Source organism: Protopterus annectens, chromosome 17.part0, assembly GCF_019279795.1.
Source record: "Protopterus annectens isolate FY-2018-M chromosome 17.part0, PAN1.0, whole genome shotgun sequence".
Taxonomy (NCBI): domain Eukaryota; kingdom Metazoa; phylum Chordata; order Ceratodontiformes; family Protopteridae; genus Protopterus; species Protopterus annectens.
The window spans coordinates 583950863-583970239 of NC_056751.1; the positions used below are offsets into that span (position 1 = coordinate 583950863).

Consider the following 19377-nt stretch of genomic DNA (forward strand, 5'->3'; position numbering starts at 1 on the left):
AATGTAGATGTTCGAGTGTTCACACTGCTGCAGTCCAGGTTACCCTCCCTCCATCCCCTCTGAACTAGCTGGAGTTATCTATACCTTTCTATCCTATACAACCTTTGTGGTGTATTTGCTTGTAACTGAAGGAATTGTTTTATTTTTATATATATATATATATATATATATATATATTTTTATTAGCAATATGTATTGCCTAGCTATTGGGGGCACCTGACATCTGGGGCAAGAAAAACTGAATAAAATGGCGTTGGATGCATCTTATATACCCCTGGCGCACTGACATCAGGGAAGAAGTGACAGCAACCGACGCCGGACCAAGACTTTGGAACTCTGGCTGACTGCGGGACCGCCTGACGGCAGGATAACCCAAGTGTGATGACTGCAGCAGTGTGAACACTCGAACATCTACATTTATGGTAGGTACAAAACTGTACTTTTTGCTCCTGGAGTTCAGAGCAAAGCTATTTCTAAGCAAACCATTTCTAAATGGATTGCACACTGTATTACTTTCTGTTATTACTTTCATGGCAAGGTTCCTCCTCAAGGAATGAGGACCCACTCCACAAGAGCAGCCTCTACTTCTGTAGCCTTTTTAAGGGGTGTCCCTCCTAAAGATATTTTAGAGGCTGCCACATGGTCTTCTGTACCCACTTTCACAGAGCATTATAATTTGCCTTTGTTTTCTAGATCCAGGGCAGGGTTTGCCACTGCTGTTCTGCAGGGCATTCTCTCCAATCCTTGATTGTGTTGGTACCTCCTCCCTCTTCTCTGGGCTTTGGTAATCAACCCATTTGTTAGGACTGCAACAGTGAAACACAACAAACATAGTACAGTTGTGTACACTTACCATAAATGTAGATGTTCGATTGTATTCACTGTTGCAGTCCTGGTTTCCCTCCCTCCTTCCCCCTTTTCTCTTTTTTTCCTTAGGTACAGGCTAAATTTGGTATTATTTGCCAAAATAACTTTTGGTTTAAGCCTTGTTTTCTGGGAGCTTCTGACTATTCTGGCAAGAAAGACTGAGGAAGTGATGTCGGCTGCCTCCTTTTGTATCTCACGCTCTGACGTCCTTTACAACCGATGGCAGCCAACGTAATTTTTACTTACCTTTGGTATTCTGGCCGATCGAGGTCTTACCGGGAGCTGGATAACCTATTTGTTAGGACTGCAACAGTGAAGACACTCTAACATCTACATTTTTATGGTAAGTGTACACAACTGTACTTTATGCATGATCCCATGCAGCAGTCTGTAGCTATGTAGACACCTGCATTGGGAGCTTCATTTCCCAAACTTTGACAGGATACCCCTTCTCCCCTTCGTTTCAGCAGTTACTGTAACCATGAGAGTATGGTGTTGTCTGGGACAATATGATCCAGGTGATGTGGATGAGTTAAAAGGTTGATTTGCACATAAATATCTTGAGAGGAATATGGTCATCCTAGCATTACAGGCTTTTCAGGATCTCTCAGTGTGATTGCTGTACTCTCGGGCAATATGTCAATGATGTGGTCCCTTAACAAAAGCGGAGGAACCAGATCCTACCCCCCCAATTGGGAAACGGTGAAGATATGGGAGTGGACAGTCTATTCTCAGTGCTTTCTGTTAAAGTGCAGACTGCAACTGGACAGTGATGCAAAGAGATGAAGCAAAGCTTATACAGTGGTAAGCCTAAGCAGACTCCTTGAAGGCTCACAAGTGTCCCCTACATGTTTCTAAGGTGATAAGTTGAGGATGATTCTCCTCCACTGTGGAAGCTTTGTTGCATCTCTTTGCATCACTGTCCAGTTCCAAATGCAGTAATTCCACAATCCCTCAGGAGGGGCAGATGATCGGGGATTCTCTAGTCTGCCAGCGGCCTCAGGTCTTTCTCTATGCATTTTCCCCATTACCCCTCATGAAGAATGTTGTTTTCATTTTGGCCCTGACATGTATGGTTCTCCTTCTGTTGTCTAATCATCTACAGGGACCCCACCTTCTAAATCCTCATCCAGGGCTTGTTTTGGACACATCCTTCAAGCCTAACCCCACCATTCAAGCCCTTAGATGAACAACTTCTAGCTTACATTGCAGGGGTTGCCCATATCCTAGCTGCAGCACAGAAGCCATCCACTTGAAAACTTTACATAAGCAAATGGCACAAATTCTCTAAGACCTTCATTTAAAGACCCAGCCTCTCCTTGAGGTGTTTCTAGATAAACTAACTGTGCCTCCATTTTAACTGCCTGCAAATGCAAGCCTCTCATTCCTCATATGAAAAGCATTGTTTTCAGTAGCCATTACTTCAGCCTGGAGGAATTCTGAACTGCATCCTTCAAGTTTGTTTCCTTCAATAATATTAAATGTAATGTTGCCCTTAGGAGTCACCTAGTCTTCATGCCGTGGGTAGATTCCATAAATCTTTCAATTTAATATCTATTACTGACTAGCTGCATAGCCTGTTTGGTGTGTTTCAGTGCATTATCTACTCTTGTATTTTATTAAAATGTTAAAGAAATTGAATAACTGCTGTTTTATATTTTGCTCAGCAGTCTGTAATTGTATTTGACAGATGTGCATATTATGTAATTATTTATTGTGTTTTTGCTCTGAACTGGAGATTTCTCTCTATGGGACTCCACTGAGAAAGTTTTTTTTTTTTTTTTACAGTGGGCATTCCTGGTTAACTAATATAAGTAAAGCTATGTAAATATGTGCAGACATGTATAAACAGTGGTCAGTAATATACTCTTAGCAAGTATACATATATGTAAGTAGGTGAGAATGTGGGTGAGTGTGGAGAGTGTCTGTATGTTGGTAGGTGAGAAGTTAAGGGTTAGGTTGATGTAAATTTGTTGTTCTGTAAACAGATAAGAGACTGGTGCATAGAAGCCTCTGTCTGGATGACATCTGATTGCGATACTCTGCAAGCAGTCTGCATTCCTGTCTCTGTAGTAGAAGAATTCCCGGGTACGTTGCCGTGTGCTACATATGACCAAGGTATGGTGTGCCATCCAGTATCTCCTGTCCATGACAGTTAATGCAGTGTCATACTTTCCACAGCAAGTTGCCCCACTGTTAATATCTCAACAGTTTTCTTCTCTGCTTCCCAGTCAGTTACCCTTCAGTTGTTTAGGTTCCAGTATAGTCACTGTTTTTCACTTATCTTTCTCCTCCATGTAGTGTAGACATGTTCCTCCGAGAGTTTGGTCTCACTCATAGACTATTATAAGCCTTAGAGCTCTGCAAAGTCACTACTGCCTTCACTATGCTTCCATATGCTGTGTCCATTGTTTCATGTACTTTCAAATATGAGTAAACTTATCAACAAGTTCAAATGCACCTTTAAAGCATATCTGAGTTACATGGCACATCATAGCAGGCCATATTTATGTTGTTCATTTTTGCCTCCTTTTTTAGCAAAAAATGTAGCTCTCCCAAGTTTGAGTTCCCCTGCTGTGCAGACTGTTTCATTTGTTTCTTCAGCCTGTAGCTAGTTTTGATTTCTCAAACTTTTGTTTTTTTAGGTATTACTGCAATGTCTGTGACTGTGTAGTAAAGGATTCCATCAACTTCCTTGATCACATCAATGGCAAAAAACGTAAGGCATGGCATGTTTCTTCTTGTGGTAGTCATTTTTACTGGGAAATGTCTTCATTTTTTGCACAGTTTTTCCAGTCACCATTGTGTGTGTACACACACACAAGCCATGTTTAATGTACACTGTCTTAGCAGCTGAACTGAGGGAGCTTGCTTCTTTGCAACATTCAGATGAGAATGTTTCTGAGGAGTAAATTAGTGAATTGTCTTAGTATTATTGGAAGGCCTTTACAGAAGTTAATATGAAGACTAAATTGCATCCAGCTTCTGCTTCTGGGTATCTACTTCAGCAGATGCTTTTCTTAACCAGTAAGTTGTAACATGCTCCTTTTGTGTATTTTCTGATGATAGTATGTCAGCTGTACTAGGGTAATCTCTACATGCCCTTGTTTTCCATTTTTTCAAAAGTCACTACTGACCGTAGTGGTTACTGTACTGAGGTGAACCTACTTTTATCCAAAGTTCAGCAACTTTTGAATTGATGATAAGTTTGGGTGCATGAGAGAAATGAAAACACCTTGCAAAAAAAGGAACTTTAAAAAAGTAGTTCAAGTCCAGTTTAGAATAGTTTTGTTCCATTTAAAACATTGTTCATGCAGTTTAGAATAGTTTTGTTCCATTTAAAAGATTGTTCAGGTTAGTGAATTCACTCACCTATCCTACATCCATTCTGTATTCTTTTAGTGCAGCCAGCTTGTTGCATGGAAGCATCAGGTTGTGACATTAGTGTCTGTGGCTTCATAAGGACTGTTTCAGAAATTACTCTTGACTTGTTTTTGGCCTTAACAGAGCCTTCGATTTTCACGTGTTCTGCTTGTCTGCATGCTGTCACATGTTGTCAGAAAGGTCAGCCAGGATATGGTTTTATTTCAAATGATGTTCTTCATACTGATCACTGCTGCAGTAGCCTTATCTATGTGGGTTGTATCCTGCCAAGGATATAACAGCAAGCCAGGTAACAAAGCTTCAGGGCACCTTCCACGTGCTCAAACTGTCGAGCAGTTTGAGCTGAGTTGCAAAAAGACAAGTTTGGGTGCGAAGCCCTTCAGAGCTTTACTGCTGACAGAGTATGCTCCTTTGAGGCTTTTTGATGATCATCAGCTTGTGCTTTCCTTAGCTGAACAGATAAGTTCCCTGTGGGGGATAAACTTTCCACTTTCTTATTTTTTCTTACTGATATTTTATTACTTTCCTCTTGAGGAAAGTTGTTTTAAAGCTATGAGCATTGTGTTTTAATGAATTTTCTTGAAACTAACATACATTTAGGTGGAGCACTCATTTCTGGCAGTTTAAAAGTAGTGTTATCTAACTGATAACTTCTTCACAGACAAAAAGTTTATGTTCATTTTAAGGTTGTGGGGCTGCCATAGTGTTTAAAAGTGCTTTTTAGTGTGTTTTTTTTCTATAAAACAAAAGTTAGTTTTGTGGACTGGTAGTTTTACTGGCATGGTTCCTTGGTTTTCCTCATGATAGAGGCACCGTTTTTGGCTTGCCCATGGAACAGATTGTCACTCCCACAGTGTGTCCTTTTTTTAACCACAAAAAGAAAAAGATTAAGCAAACAGCCTTTGCCACCAGAGCAGGCTAGCAATTTGCCTCAGCCACATGTGGTTAACTCTGATGTGGCTATTTGTTGTACCTCAGACCACTCCTCTTTTACCCCAGTCCCTCTGGTGTAGCATGTGATGCCTGTGCACTGGCCCAGCAATCAAGGAGCCTCAGTCCTCACCACTAACACCAGTGAGGGGCGTCCGTATAGGGAAAGGATAATAAATACACACACAGTAAAGCACAATTTCCCTTAAGAGCACACAGAGATCACAGTCAGTCTGAAGCTGCTTTCTCTCTTTCTGTCCAGGTCCCCAATAAGACTCCCCACTGGCACAGCTGTAGGGTCCAGATCTCAGCCTAGTGGGCAAGCTAAAACCTCCAGCACTCTCTCTGTCCAACCAGTGCTTCATGTCCCTGCCCAAGTAGCTGATGCACACACACTTTGAGATAAGAGTTATATACAACCACACAGGCAATCCTGGGGAAGGCTGGCACAGGTTCTTCAGCTGTGCCCTTTTTACCCAGACTGTATGGTAGTACCACTTGCCACCACCCACTAATATTTATTAGCTACTAAAAGGCCCTTATGAAAGGGTGTCCAATTGTGCTGTCCAATTTTATTATCCAAATGCTAAGTGTGACTGAATAGCAAGGCTATTGGAGTGGCTTTGACCAATATCACTAAATACATGCAATGTGCTCTTAGAGCTTAAATTATCTCTACACAAAACAGCACAGTTGAAAGGTTTAAAAATGTTTAATAATACATAATGAAAACACAAGACAATACTTGTTACTACACAGTGCTAGTCAAGAGTTCAGAGATCACAGAGAAATACTTAAAATAATACAGCAGAAACGTTCTGACATCAGTACAGAAAAAAACGAATCTAATCTTCCTAGTTGTATCTAAGAGAAAATGCAGTTCTAAAATAAAATTACATATAGAACACAGGCAGAGTGCTGGTGAGTTGGATGTTCCCAAGACAAATGCTAAATGCTGTCTGATTCTCTGTCCTTAAATTGATAACACAGTACCACTGATTCATTTCAGATTACATAATTTCTTTCTGGTTCCCAGGCTAACAGAAACTCAGGGGTTTATAGCCCTTTTGATCTTGCAGCTGGTCAGGAAGCCAGGGCGATAAAAGAAATTATACATACAAATTCTAGCAATTAATTCTGGTCTCAAAACAATAGCCAAAATTCCTTCAACCAGACATTTAGGCTCCGAGCCCTGAGATCAAAGACAGTCATGAAATGCTTGACTTACCAGCTTTCTTACAGCAGGGCCCATCTCTATACCAGAAGAATGCAGAGTTCCTGTAATCACGGCTGCACAGTTAAAAACCACACACTCCAAAGCCAAGAGCACAGCATTCATGGGACCTGACAACATCCCAGGCTGCGTTCTACATGAACTACAGAATGAACTGGCACCCCATCTAAGCACCATGTTCAATCATAACCTCACCTCAGGTTTTGTGCCCACTGAATGGTGCACAGCGACGGTTATTCCACTCCACAAAGTGGGAGCCACCACGAACCCCGGGAGCTACCGCCCCATTAGCCTAACGAGCCTGGTCTGCAAGGCCATGGAACGTATCCTCACGGAACTTATAAACAAAGACATTGGTAATCTCCAAACTCTGGACCCCACCCAGTTCGGGTTTGTAAAAGGTGGATCATGTCTCCTAAACCTGATTGACTTCTTTGAAGCAGTCACCAAAGCCGTAGACAAGGGTAAGGTAGTTTACACAGCCTATCTAGATCTCGCCAAGGCTTTTGACACCATCCCCCACTCTGGAATTATAGATAAACTCACTAAACTAGGTGTAAATCCATATGTCGGAAGATGGGTTGCCAACTGGCTCACTGACAAGAACCCACACTCCGACTTCAGACAAGTGGAGTACCACAGAGTTCAGTCCTGGGTCCTCTCCTGTTTGTATCTACTTTTCTGAATTGCAGGCTACCACAGAAGGTCTTTGGCTAATGAAGTTTGCAGATGACTGCAAACTAGGAGCCATAATCAAAACTCCTAACAATGTGGGCATCCTACAAAAGGGCCTCACTGAGACAGATGCCTGGTGTCCAAGCCGTGGCCTCAAGCTCAATGCCAAAAAGTGCATTGTCATCCTCTTTGGTAAAAACTCTGTACCTATGAGCTACCCCATGGGTGGTAGTCTACTTAACACCGCAAGTGTGATAAGAGACCTTGGGATACAGGTGGATAGTAGTCTTTCCTTTGATAATTACTTCGCCACAGTAGTCAGGAAATCCTTCTACGTGGCACACCTCATCACAAAAGGTTTCTCATCCAGGAAAAGAGGTCATTGTTCCCCTCTACTCGTTACTCATTAGACCCATTAATAGAGTACAACTCCCCTTTTAGTATGTACCTCACTAGACATCTACAACAACTGGAAAGGCCGCAGAAATACCTCACAAATAGGAACACTGGCCTCAAACAGATGCCCTACGCAGACAGTCTCAAAAAACTCCAGCTGTACTCCATTGCATATCTCCTACTCAGAGGCGATCTCTGCCTAACATACAAAGCTATGTCAAACCCAGATCTGTTGGACATGCTCCACTTAAAGAAATCCCAAAACCCTCAGAGCTACACGCTCTAAGGACCTAAACCTTGTCACCACAATAAACTGAACATGCTGGAGGGATAGATTCCTGTCCCAGAGACTTCCCATACTCTGGAACAAACTACCTGTCTGTATCAAACAAAGCTCTTCATTAGCACTTTTCAAGAAAAAATCTTTGATTGGATGGGAAATTCACCATGGGATCATCTCTGTGGCTCTGCTTGACAGGCGCACAGGAAAATAATTTTCTTGGGTGGTGAAAGCCAGGGTACCGTTTTGGCTAGGCTTGTATAGGCCCTAGGGCCGATAGCCTAGTACCTACCTATGAAAAGTAGTATAATCAGAAATATTCACAATCAGCAAGTCTAGACAACATAGTTACAGCTTTACCATGGAGTAAGGGGATTAGGAACTGTACCCAGAGCCATTGGTCAACATCATACTATTTACATACCCTCTCAAACATATGAATGAAACTATGAAAATTATCCCCATCTGTAAACTGCGGAAGAAATTTACTGACCTTTTGTGCTTCTGGGGTCCACTTATTCCCTTCCCCATTACCTCGATGACTGTGGTGAAGAGTCAGCATCTCCTTTTCATGCTGTGTCTGCCTTTCCTTTTCCTCAGCTTCCAGCCGTAGCAGTTTCTCATTCTCCTCACCCTGCAAATGTTGCAGTTTCTCATTGTCCTCACTCTTTAAATGCCTTGGTCTCTCTCTGCTGCTTCTATTTCCACACGCTTAGCCTCCAACTCAAATTTCTTTAGCTCCAGAAAAATGTTTAAGTCCTCTGTAGAAAGGTTGAGCTGTCCATTCTCTGAGTGTGGTACGTCTCCACTGCTAGTCTGTTCGTCCTCCTGGTTGCTGTTTTCTGATGCAGCTGTGACCAAAGCTGCTGTCATGTCTGCCTTAGTCAGGTTTCCATTCACCAGTCCCCTAGTTGGGCACATCTCAGCCAACTGGCTCCTTGTCAGCTTTCCATACTCCTCTGCTGACATGCTTTCCTGCTCTCCCTGACTAACTGAGCTAACAAAATAAATGAAACAATTGTGATCTGAACTCTGAGTCTTCACTGCGTGGCTGATTTAGAATACAAAAACACCTTCAGTGATCACTGTACACAAGCTACAGGAATTCACACTACCCACACCACTACAAGCCAATTAGTATTTGCCAACCAATTAATATGTGGTTTGGATATCCCACCACTACCAAACAATTAATATGTGACACCCGTGCACTGGCCCAGAAATCAAGGCGCCTCAATCCTCACCACTAACACCAGTGAGGGAAAGGATAATAAATATACACACAGTGAAGTACAATTTCGCTTAAGAGCACACAGAGATCACGGTCAGCCTGGGGGCTGTTTTTTTTCTTCTCTCCAGGTCCCCAATAAGACTCCCCTCTGTCCAACCAGTGCTTTCTGGCCCTGCCCAAGTAGCTGACACACACACACACACACACACACACACACACACACACACACACACACACACACACACACACACACTTTGAGATGAGTTGTATACAACCACGCAGACACTCTTGGGGAAGGCTGGCACAGGTTCTCCAGCTGTGCCCCCTTTACCCAGACTATATGGTAGTACCACTTGCCACCACCCACTAATATTTATCAGCTACTAAAAGGCCCTTATGTAAAGGGTGTCCAATTATACTGTGCAATATTATTATTATACAAATGCGTGTGATTGAACAGCAAGGCTATTGGAGTGGCTTTGTACAATATCACTAAATACATGCAATGTACTCTTCGAGCTTAAATTATCTCTACACAAAACAGCCACAGTTAAAAGATTTAAAAATATTTAGTAATACATAATAAAAAACAAGACAATACTTCTTACTACACAGTGCTATTCAAGAGTTCAGAGATCACAGAGAAATATTTAAAATACAGTAGAAAAGTTGTGACATCAGTACAGAAAAAAACTAATCTAATCTTCCTTGTCCCTAGCTATGTCTAAAAGAAAACACAGTTCTAAAATAAATGTACATATAGAACACAGGTAGAGGGCTGGTGAGTTGGATGCTCCCAAGACGAATGCTAAATGTTCTCTGATTCTCTCTGTCCTTAAATTGATAACACAGTACCACTGATTCATAATTTCTTTCTGGTTCCCAGGCTAACAGAAACTCAGAGGTTAATAGCCCTTTTGATCTTGCAGCTGGTCAGGAGGCCAGAGCAATAAAAGAAATTATACATACAAATTCTAGCAATTAACTCTGGTCTCAAAACAATAGCCAGAATTCCTTCATCCAGACATCTCGGCTCCGAGCCCTGAGATCAGAGACAGTCATGAAATGTGTGACTTATCAGCTTTCTTTTAGCAGAGTGCACTGTTACATTTTCAGTTCACCATCCAATACAGTATTTTCACATTTAAGACAACAAGCCCATGGCTTATATTAATATTTACAAATGACAGAATAATTCTATTTGGCTAGGCTGGCAGCCTTCATCTGTCTTCACGTAGCACCTGCAGCCACTATGGACTTGGGGGTTACCCATGTCCTCTGCGACTGTGGGGGTCCCCTCAGTGGGCAAGGTAGAACCACTCTTGTCGGTCCAGAGAGAGAGAACAGGGAAGGTTTCTCTGTTGTCATAATGCTGTGTCCATCCTTGGGGAGGCAGTGGTTGGCGTTAGTGACATGGTTGTCCACATTTTTATCAAAAATAAGCAGAAAACCAAGCATGTATCTACACTTCCTCAAATTTCTTCGGATATGAGTAGTTTACTGGGACTGGCTCTGGGATTATTTCAGTTTTATTGATCCTTGTTGTAGAGTGTTTTCTGGTAAAAGAAAGGGATGCTGCCTTTCCTGAAGAGAGCCAAGATTTTGAATCTGAACAGGAAGATGTAGTGGACAGATTCAGGGTTTTGTCCTCAGGTTTCTGATTCAGACTCTGAGAAGAGCACTTTTTCTCATTCTCTCTGTGAGGGGTACTCTTTCTCTGAAACTGTTGCTAGAATGTCGCAGTGTTTTTAGTGGGAGAACACTGAGGTTTCTCTGTCCCTCAAAAAATATTATAAGTTGTTAGGATTTTCCAAAACCTACACCCATTCCTCCTGTCCTGTCTGCTTTAGAGAATCTCTGTCTTTACTGCCTGTGAGTTTCCTGTGAGCAAGTTGTTCCTAAAAAGGCAGATAGGAGGCATAAAGTTCCTCAGTGTTTTACATTTTTATATATTATTCCCAAACCTGACCCATCAGCTATATCATTAGTTGACTCCTCTGCTGCTAAGCACTTAGATCTAATGTTGTCATTTTCATTCATTCCTCAACGTATGGATCTCTGATCCAACTCTACCACTTTCTCTAGATTCTAGGATCCGAATGTCAAGCTCCTCCTATTACTTATAATGCCCCCCTGAGCACTGCATTACCTCAGATCTCGTTTGCCTGTCTAATGATTAGTTGAGATTGCATTGTTTCTAAGTCTGTTTCTAGATTTTTTGGGAATAGTGAGTAAAAACCTCAGAGTTTAATTTTTTTCTAGTTTATAACTTTTATAGGGTCTATATTATAATAGCAAGCACTGTATAATCGACCCAAAAAAAGCAAAAACACAAAATTCCAAACAGACGGAACAGCGATTTATTTTTCCCCAGGGAGATATCGGAGTTGGTATATTTAAGTAGGGAAGTGGGGGGTCCCAGCCCCCCCACCTCACCCCATTTTGGGGGCTGTGCCCCGCACACCCACCAACTACAAGATCGCACCACAGTGGAGGAACCGGCAAAGTCCCGAAAACGGCCCAGTGATTTTTTTTCCCCTAAGAAAAAAATCGCTGATCCTTGTCTTAGGGATTTTGCCATTTCGACATTTAGCTGTTTATGAAACAGCGTTCACTAAATTAAGCGTTCGCTTACTTAACCGTGAACCCTTTTATAGTATCCTGTCTTTACCCGTCAGGCTAAGTTCTGTTAGCATCCTTTGGTATTTTCTTTTTACCAACGTTGGTATTTTCTGTTTCTTTCTTTTACCTTCTGTATAAGGTATTGGTATTACCATTGTTGATATAACTTTTTTTGTTAGTATATCCTTTAAAAATAAAATCTTGTTTATAGCTTTAATTTTCTCTCTGTACTTTGCAATTGGGCTTAGTTCTCAACTATGGCTGATGAGCCTACTGGATTTAAGAACTGCACTTCCTGCTGGCCCAAGATACCCAACCCACAGGGAGTGCATCTATTGCTTAAACCCTCCCATCTTGAGACCTCTTGTACTATTTGTGCTGGCTTCAGTGCTAGAGTCATTAGTTATCGTCGAAGTAAGCTGGTGCTTAAGGGCCTTTTACCTGTGCCTGCTTCTTCTGCTGTTTCTATGTTAGGGACTCAAACCCCCCACTCAGAAATCAGTCTGTGGAGCCCAGGGAGCATAGAAAACGCTCTCCTATCAGGTCTCCCAAATCAACTCTGATGTTGGAGCCGCCATCCAAAGTTTCTAAACACTCAGCTCCTGAACCTGCAGATCCAAAGATTGCTGCCCGTAAGTCTTCTCAGCTCAAAAGCCTCCACTTCTCTGCAGAGCCAATGTCCCCTAGTCTGAGATCTTTTTTTTCCTACAGGAAACTACAAGAAAGTCTTCTTGATGTCCCTCCATTTCCTGTTCAGTCAGGTCCTCCAGAGGTGGATAGGATGCTGAGAAAAATCCTCAGAACACCGATCCAGATGGGGGTCTTACCAGCTCCATCTCCCATCAGATCTTTGAGCCGTAAACCTCCATCACGTACAGTCATTACTCCTCAAATCTGACCCTGTGTTTCTGAGCCCTTGGATCTGAGATTTCCAAAAGTCTAAAGGTCGCCTCCAAAGATACTTTCGCGTTTGACACTGGCTGCCTCCCTGATCCAGTTCGGCTCCCCTTGAACAGGACGTGTCTTGGAGCTGTAGCATTGGTGTCAGATCAGAGGGAATGACTTCGAGTCCTAAGCTTTTGGAGCAGTCACTTCTCTTTGGGGCCTTGGTGTTGGACAGCTTGGCTCAGACTCTTCTCTTGGACCGAAGGTTCGGTGAGGACCCTGGTTTGTCTGATCTGAGAGTTTTGGTCCAGTCAGATTGGCCTACATTTCTCCTGATCCCTCTGCCTTTGAGGTGGTGGAGAGGGTATTTTCTTAGCTAAGAGAGGTCTCGACAGTTACTTCTTCAGATCCTATTCCTTTTCCCCCCTTTGGATCCAGTCTCTGTCTTTTATTCCTATGCCACAGGGACAACCAGCCTGTAATAGCTTCCAGGCAGTTCCAGTTAGGGAACTCCCCTCCCCCTCGACACCTCTCCAGAGCTTCCCACTGAAGAGGTCCCTCAAAAGAGGTTGTGCTAAAGGAGGCAATTATATTCCCATCTGGAATCTTTGACAGAAAACAGATTTCAGTGAAGCAGAAGGGCCTCCCAGATTTCCAGAAGCCATCTTCTTTGGAGACGTTTTAGAAATCCTACGGCAAAAAGGTGGTTGGTCTTTCCATACCCTTCCCAAGAGGAATCTGTTCCTAGAAGCCTGTGTCTGGCCCTTCTACATCTTGGATTATGCCCTGGAGAATGAAATTATAGATCTGGTCTCCTGTCAGGCATGGAAGGAACCGAACACCATAGAACCAATCCCTAGGCGTCCAGACAAGATTCTTGGAGAGTCTACATACAGAATCTGTTGGAGTAAGGGAATTCCCGTGGATGCCATGGTTGTTGTTGCAGCCACCAAAAAGGAGCTGGCTGAGCAGCGTTCCTCTGTCCCCCTAATAGAGAATCTAGGGGATTGGATAGATATGGGAAGTGAGTTTATTCCTCAGTGACCTTTCCCTTACGGTCGCTAAACTACCTCGGACATTTCACTAGGTTACAGAGGGAATTGATTACAAAACTCTTTAACTCTACCCCTGGGACCATGTTGGAGGAGGAGGAGAAAACTTTTTCTTCATGATTGGCCACCCTACAATCTATATCTAATACGTTCATGAGGTTAGTCTCTTATGCAGCTGAAGGTTCCTCACAGGCTGCAGGTTCAGGCATAGCCATTAGGAGACATGCTTTAAACATCATTCATCAGTGCTGCCTTTGTTGGATCTTCTTTATTTGGGCCTGCTGTTAGAGACACTAAGATAGAAAGACCTTGTCTGCAGTGGGAATCCACTTCTCTACCCCGAAGAGACCTTTTTCTTGAAATCAACTCTGTGGTAAGATGTGGTTCCAGAAATCTCAAGGACCTTTTTAAGAATCATGCAGAAATTTTTCTCCTAGAGGCAGAGGGGGAAGTAATAACAATGGAAGATGTCGTCCACATGGCAGAGGGGGTCCGCAAAATCAAGGGTTCTGAAATTCCTTCTCAGACCAACCTTTTCAGTGTTCCTGAAAGGTTTCCTGACAGTTCTTCTCTGGAGGCAGTCTGGGGGGGGGGCATTTGTCCTTGCACCCAAAACCCTGAGCAGACATCACAAAAGACACATGGTTGCAAAGATGGCAAAGAATCATATCCAGAGGATATTTCATTCCCATTTTACAAGTTCCTTCAATGAAAAGAAAACCTCTCCCCAATGTTCCACCCAATAAGTGGGAGTCAGTAGCTCAGGAAATTCAGAAGCTGCAATTAAAGAGAGTCATCCAGGAGGGGTCCCACCAGACCAAAGAGGATCTGTATTTTACTCAGGGTTCTTTTTAGTGCCAAAGAAAATGGGGGACCTGAGACCTCTCCTGGATCTCTGTTATCTGAACCATTTTGTAAAGTACTCCAAATTCGGGTCTGTTCAGTCCATTCGGCCTCTGTTTTGGAAGGATGACTGGATGTGCTCTGTAGATCTCTAGGATGTGTACTATCCCATAAAAATTAACAGGCACTCTTGAAGATATGTGGGCTTCCAGCTGGGAGACTGCCATTATCAGTTTAGAGCCCTGACCTTTGGTCTCACCACAGCTCCAGGGTGTTTCCCAAATGCATGGCTGTGGTACCAGCTCATCTAAGACTGCATGGATTCAGGGTGTTTCCTTATTTAGATGACTGGCTTCTCACCTCATCAACCAGGCATTTCTTAGAAAAAGCCAGGGATTACGTATTCCAATTATCCAAATCTCTAGGAATCCCCATCAGTCTCTCAGTCCTATCTACAATCAGTTCAAGTCTTGGAGTTTATAGGGGCTCGTCTAGATATAGTCAGTCGTCTCCCTCTCCTACCACAAAACAGAATTCTCACTTTGATATTGAGTGTCAGACATGTTCTTTATCACCTCTTTCCCCCAGCAAAACTGATAAAGCCCTAGGGTCTAAGACCTTGATTACTACTACTTGTATTCATATGTGAATCCTGTAGTGGACTCTGGCAGTACAGTGGTCCTTTCTTCAACAGCCCTTGCAACATCCGATAAAAGTATCTTGAGTTTGCAGGGTCTCCCTTTTGTGGTAGGTTCAGTCCGACAAGATTTGCTATGGACGTCCCTTTGTCCTTCCTCCTGGAAATGCCACAGTGATCATGGACGTCTCCCAGTTGGGTTGGGGGGACATTTCTTGGGATGGACTGTTGAAGGCATGTGGTCCTCAGAAGAGACCAACATGCATATAAATGTCTTGGAGAAGACAGCAGTCCTTTTAGCATTGCAGGCTTTTATGAACTCCAAACGGACAACAGTGGTCTGATATATCAACAAACAAGGGGGGAACCAACTCCCTTTACTAAGAAGCAATGAGAGTTTAGCAGTGGGTGATGATCTCCAACTGCTTTCTTGTAACGATGCACATACTGGGGAAATCAGCGTTCTTGCAGACAAGCTCAGCAGACCTGTCCTGATGCCTCATGAGTGGTCTCTCAAGCTATCCGTGACAAATATGATCTTCCACAAATGGGGTCAAACCTTGCTGCAGTCTATTCGTCTGTCCCCTTAACAAGAAGTACAGCAAGTTCTTTGCTCTAATCACCCACAGGGGCAGTCACAGAGTAATGCTCTAGTCCACGTTTGGCCCTCCAGTCGTCTTCTTTATGCTTATCCTCCCTGTAAAAAAAGGAGATACTACCAGCCCAGCTAGCTGGAATTTTGTAAATAATTCTCATTGGTGAATATCAAAATGATTTGTACAAGGTGTTTGTGTTACAAATGTATTAGAACGTATGTCACATGTATATCAAACTGCTTGTATAGACACGTGTGTTGAAAAGGGTATTTGCAGAGTCCTGTTTGAAATATAGCCACAGTATGCTTTACTGGAAGAAAACAGAAATACACATGCACTGTTGAAACTGTTTAAATGTATATATTGTAACACTGGAAACTGGCATACAGGAGGTTAACCTCAGTCTAGTAATATTTTAGAAAAACATCTGAAATTAAATTACTTCATAGCTAGGCCATAAAAGAGGGTATCTTTCAGTTTTAAAGGCAGTTAGAGAGACAGAGTCTGTGCTGAGAAGCTTTCTGTATTGTCTTCGGAGTGAACTAATTACTACCTCTGAAAGCATGAAGGAATGCAATTGTTTTATGACTTCCAGCATCTGCCAAAGATCTGAGGTCTATGTATTTTTAAAGGTAGATGCCAAATACTGCCAGCTTCCAGCAGTGGGGGGGGGGGTTTCACCTGGGAACTAGGAGTCAGATGACTAGAAATTGTCATTCTGCAAGCTATCTGAGAAGTAATATTTTTGATATTAATTTGAGAAGTGTCTTATTGAGACAGGGCATTCTGTCTTGGACCTGACAACAGCTAGAAGAGTCATTCACCACATTTGTCTCACTCTAATGAAGTAAGTTTCTAGGTATAATAATTCTCTTAAATACAGTCAGGAATGTAGTGACGTTTAATACAGATATTTATCTTTATGTGAGTCTGTCCTGAATGTTGTTTTAAATATTTCATGTGGTTTTGAACTCTGGTGACACTTTGAATATATATTTAGTATTATTTTGTTCTTTTATTTATTATTATTAAATATATTTAAACCTTTCATTGTGGCTGATCTGTGTAGAGATATTCAGGTTTTGAGAGCACTTGCATATTTATTTGGTGACAGTATGTGGGCCACTCCTAATAGTCTTGTTCTTGGTCAAACTACCATTTGTGTTGATATTAATATTACAGAGTAAGATTGAACACCTTTTAATGGCTGTAAAGTAGCTGTGTGTCTCTGTCTGTCTCTCTGTCTGTCTCTCTGTCTGTCTCTCTGTCTGTCTCTCTGTCTGTCTCTCTGTCTGTCTCTCTGTCTGTCTCTCTGTCTGTCTCTCTGTCTGTCTCTCTGTCTGTCTCTCTGTCTGTCTCTCTGTCTGTCTCTCTGTCTCTCTCTCTGACTCTGTCTGTCTCTCTCTCTCTCTCTCTGACTCTGTCTGTCTCTCTCTCTCTCTCTCTCTGACTGTCTCTCTGTCTGTCTCTGTCTGTCGGTGTGTGTCTGTCAGCTACTTGGACAGGGGCATGAAGCATTGGTTGGACTGAGAGAGTGCAAGAGGTCTTAGCTTGGTCTCTCAACTGAGATCTCAACTCTATAGCTGTGCCAGTGGGGAGTCTTACTGGGGATCTGGAGAAAGAGGGAGAAACCAGCCCTGGACTGACTATGTGCTCTTAAGGGAAATTGCACTTGATGCAGAGAGCTGCATCTGAAAGTACTGTGTGTATACTTGTCATCTTCCCAGTGAACGTCCCCCACTGTTGCCAGTGGTGAGGATTGAGGCTCCTTGATTACTGGTCCAGTGGTGGGGTGTCACTGCTGTACCCCTAATTCCCAAATTCCTTCAGAAAGCTCTCCGGTTGAAGAGCAAGGTAGTCATCATTGCCCTCTTTTGGCCTTGGCAAATTTGGTTCCCCTTCCCTATGGTCTCATGTAGCATGTTCTCCTTGGATACTGCACCCCAGTCCAAACCTCCTGTCAGGTCCATCAGGGATGACTTCTCTGAACATTGCAGATCTCAGGTTGACCGTATGGGTTTCTCCAATTTCATTGATGGCTAAACATTCCAGGCTTTTCTTTCCTGTATGCCAAATCTTATTTTCATCTCAAAAGCCCTGTACAAGAAAGATTTATAAAAGTAAATGGAAAAGCTTTTCTTTTTGGGCTCAGCAGAGAGAGAAAGTTGGATCCTTTCACCGCTCCAGTCCATGCTGTTTTAAATTTTTTCATGCCTCTATTTTTTAAGCTGGGGCTAGTTTCTCCACCATTAAAGTTCAGCTGGCAGCCATCTATAACTTCCACATCGGAGGTCATGCTTTCCTTTAACTTCCTCCAAATTATTTAAGGCATTTCTTAAAGGTACCTTTTTGCTTAGACCTCTGATAAAGGATCCTACTCCACCTTGGGATCGTGCAGTTGTATTACAAAGTTTGGTACGGTCACCCTTTGAGCCCTCAGCTAAGAGAGATCTTTAATTTCTTTCTTAGAAAATCATTTTCTTGTAGCTATTAACTTCTGTGAGGCTAATCTCTGAACTCCAAGCACTCTTCTCAAAATGTATTTATTTTATTTTAAATTTTCTTGCTGGGAATGTCCATTTGGACACAGGTCCTTTTTCATCGGAGGCCCGGGGAAAAAAGTTCTACATATATGATTAACAAACAGTATATAAATTGACAAAGATGCAAGACATTATGTGAGAATACACTGCAGTTCCATAAGTTAAAGTATTACAAACTATGAAGAAATTTACAAAGGTGAAGGACATGATGGGTGTATACAATAACAGTTGCATAGAGAGATGGGGCAGATTTCTGAGAGAGAACATATACTACACACTATATACATGCTTTTTGACCGTGTTGATTAATTTGAGACTAGTTTCCTAACATTAACTCTTTTGCATGCTAGTAAGGTACTATACAGATTATACCTGGAAATTTACAATTACAGTGAGATGAAGACTGTTTTCCAGACTTTTAAAATGCAAATGTTCTTCGTGTTTCACTGTTGCAGTCATTACATTTGGGTTATCTGCTTGCAGGTAGCCTTCAGTTGGCCCGACTAATAAAGTCTTGGGTCCTGCGTCAGTTGCTGTCCCTTCTTCCATGACGTCAGGTCGTCAGGGGTATAAAACATGCAGCCGATGCCATTACATCAGTCTTTCTTGCCGTGCGGTGCCTGAAGCAGAAGCAGTTTGCAAGTGCCGGCTGGCTGACTCCTGAAATTTTCATTTTCGGGTTTCAGAACCGAAGTCTTCAACTAAAGCTAAGTATCCATTGGGGAAACTTTTTCTTGCTACTTACCGATGTCAGTAAAAGTTAATAATTGCATTACTTGTGGAAAGCAAGTACCTCATAAAGATTTTCATTCGTACTGTATTCCTTGCCTGGGCCCTGACCACGACGTACCTTGCTGTCGGTTTTGTACTTTATTTAATCAGCGCACTATCTGTTGTCCATATATTTTCCCCTCTAAATATTTCGGTTCTCTATTTAATTATCCAGAAACGTCATCGGTCAGCCATCCGACTACCGGGATTCCGAAAAAACACAAAGATAAAGACAGGCTGCCGAGGTCCAAAACTGCCGACGATACTTCTCCTAAGCCAGTCGCCAGTTTGCCAGTACTCAGTGAGGCGCTTTTGCAGCCCCAGATACCCATTACTTCTGATTCGCAGGCCTCTACTGAGACCCATACGGAGTCTGGTATGCTGCGAGATGCTTCACTATGGAACCTGTGGATGTCTCTACCTTGGATGGG

At 42.5% G+C, this 19377-nt stretch overlaps 1 protein-coding gene across 1 annotated transcript in view; it reads left to right on the forward strand.

Annotated features, from left to right (window-relative positions):
• ZMAT2 (zinc finger matrin-type 2) overlaps positions 1 to 19377 on the forward strand; it is a 740808-nt gene that overhangs the window by 460605 nt on the left and 260826 nt on the right. Inside the window, exon 4 of the mRNA XM_044059614.1 lies at positions 3513 to 3586. Coding sequence (XP_043915549.1) covers positions 3513 to 3586 — 74 coding nt within the window. The remainder of the gene's footprint in view (positions 1 to 3512; positions 3587 to 19377) is intronic.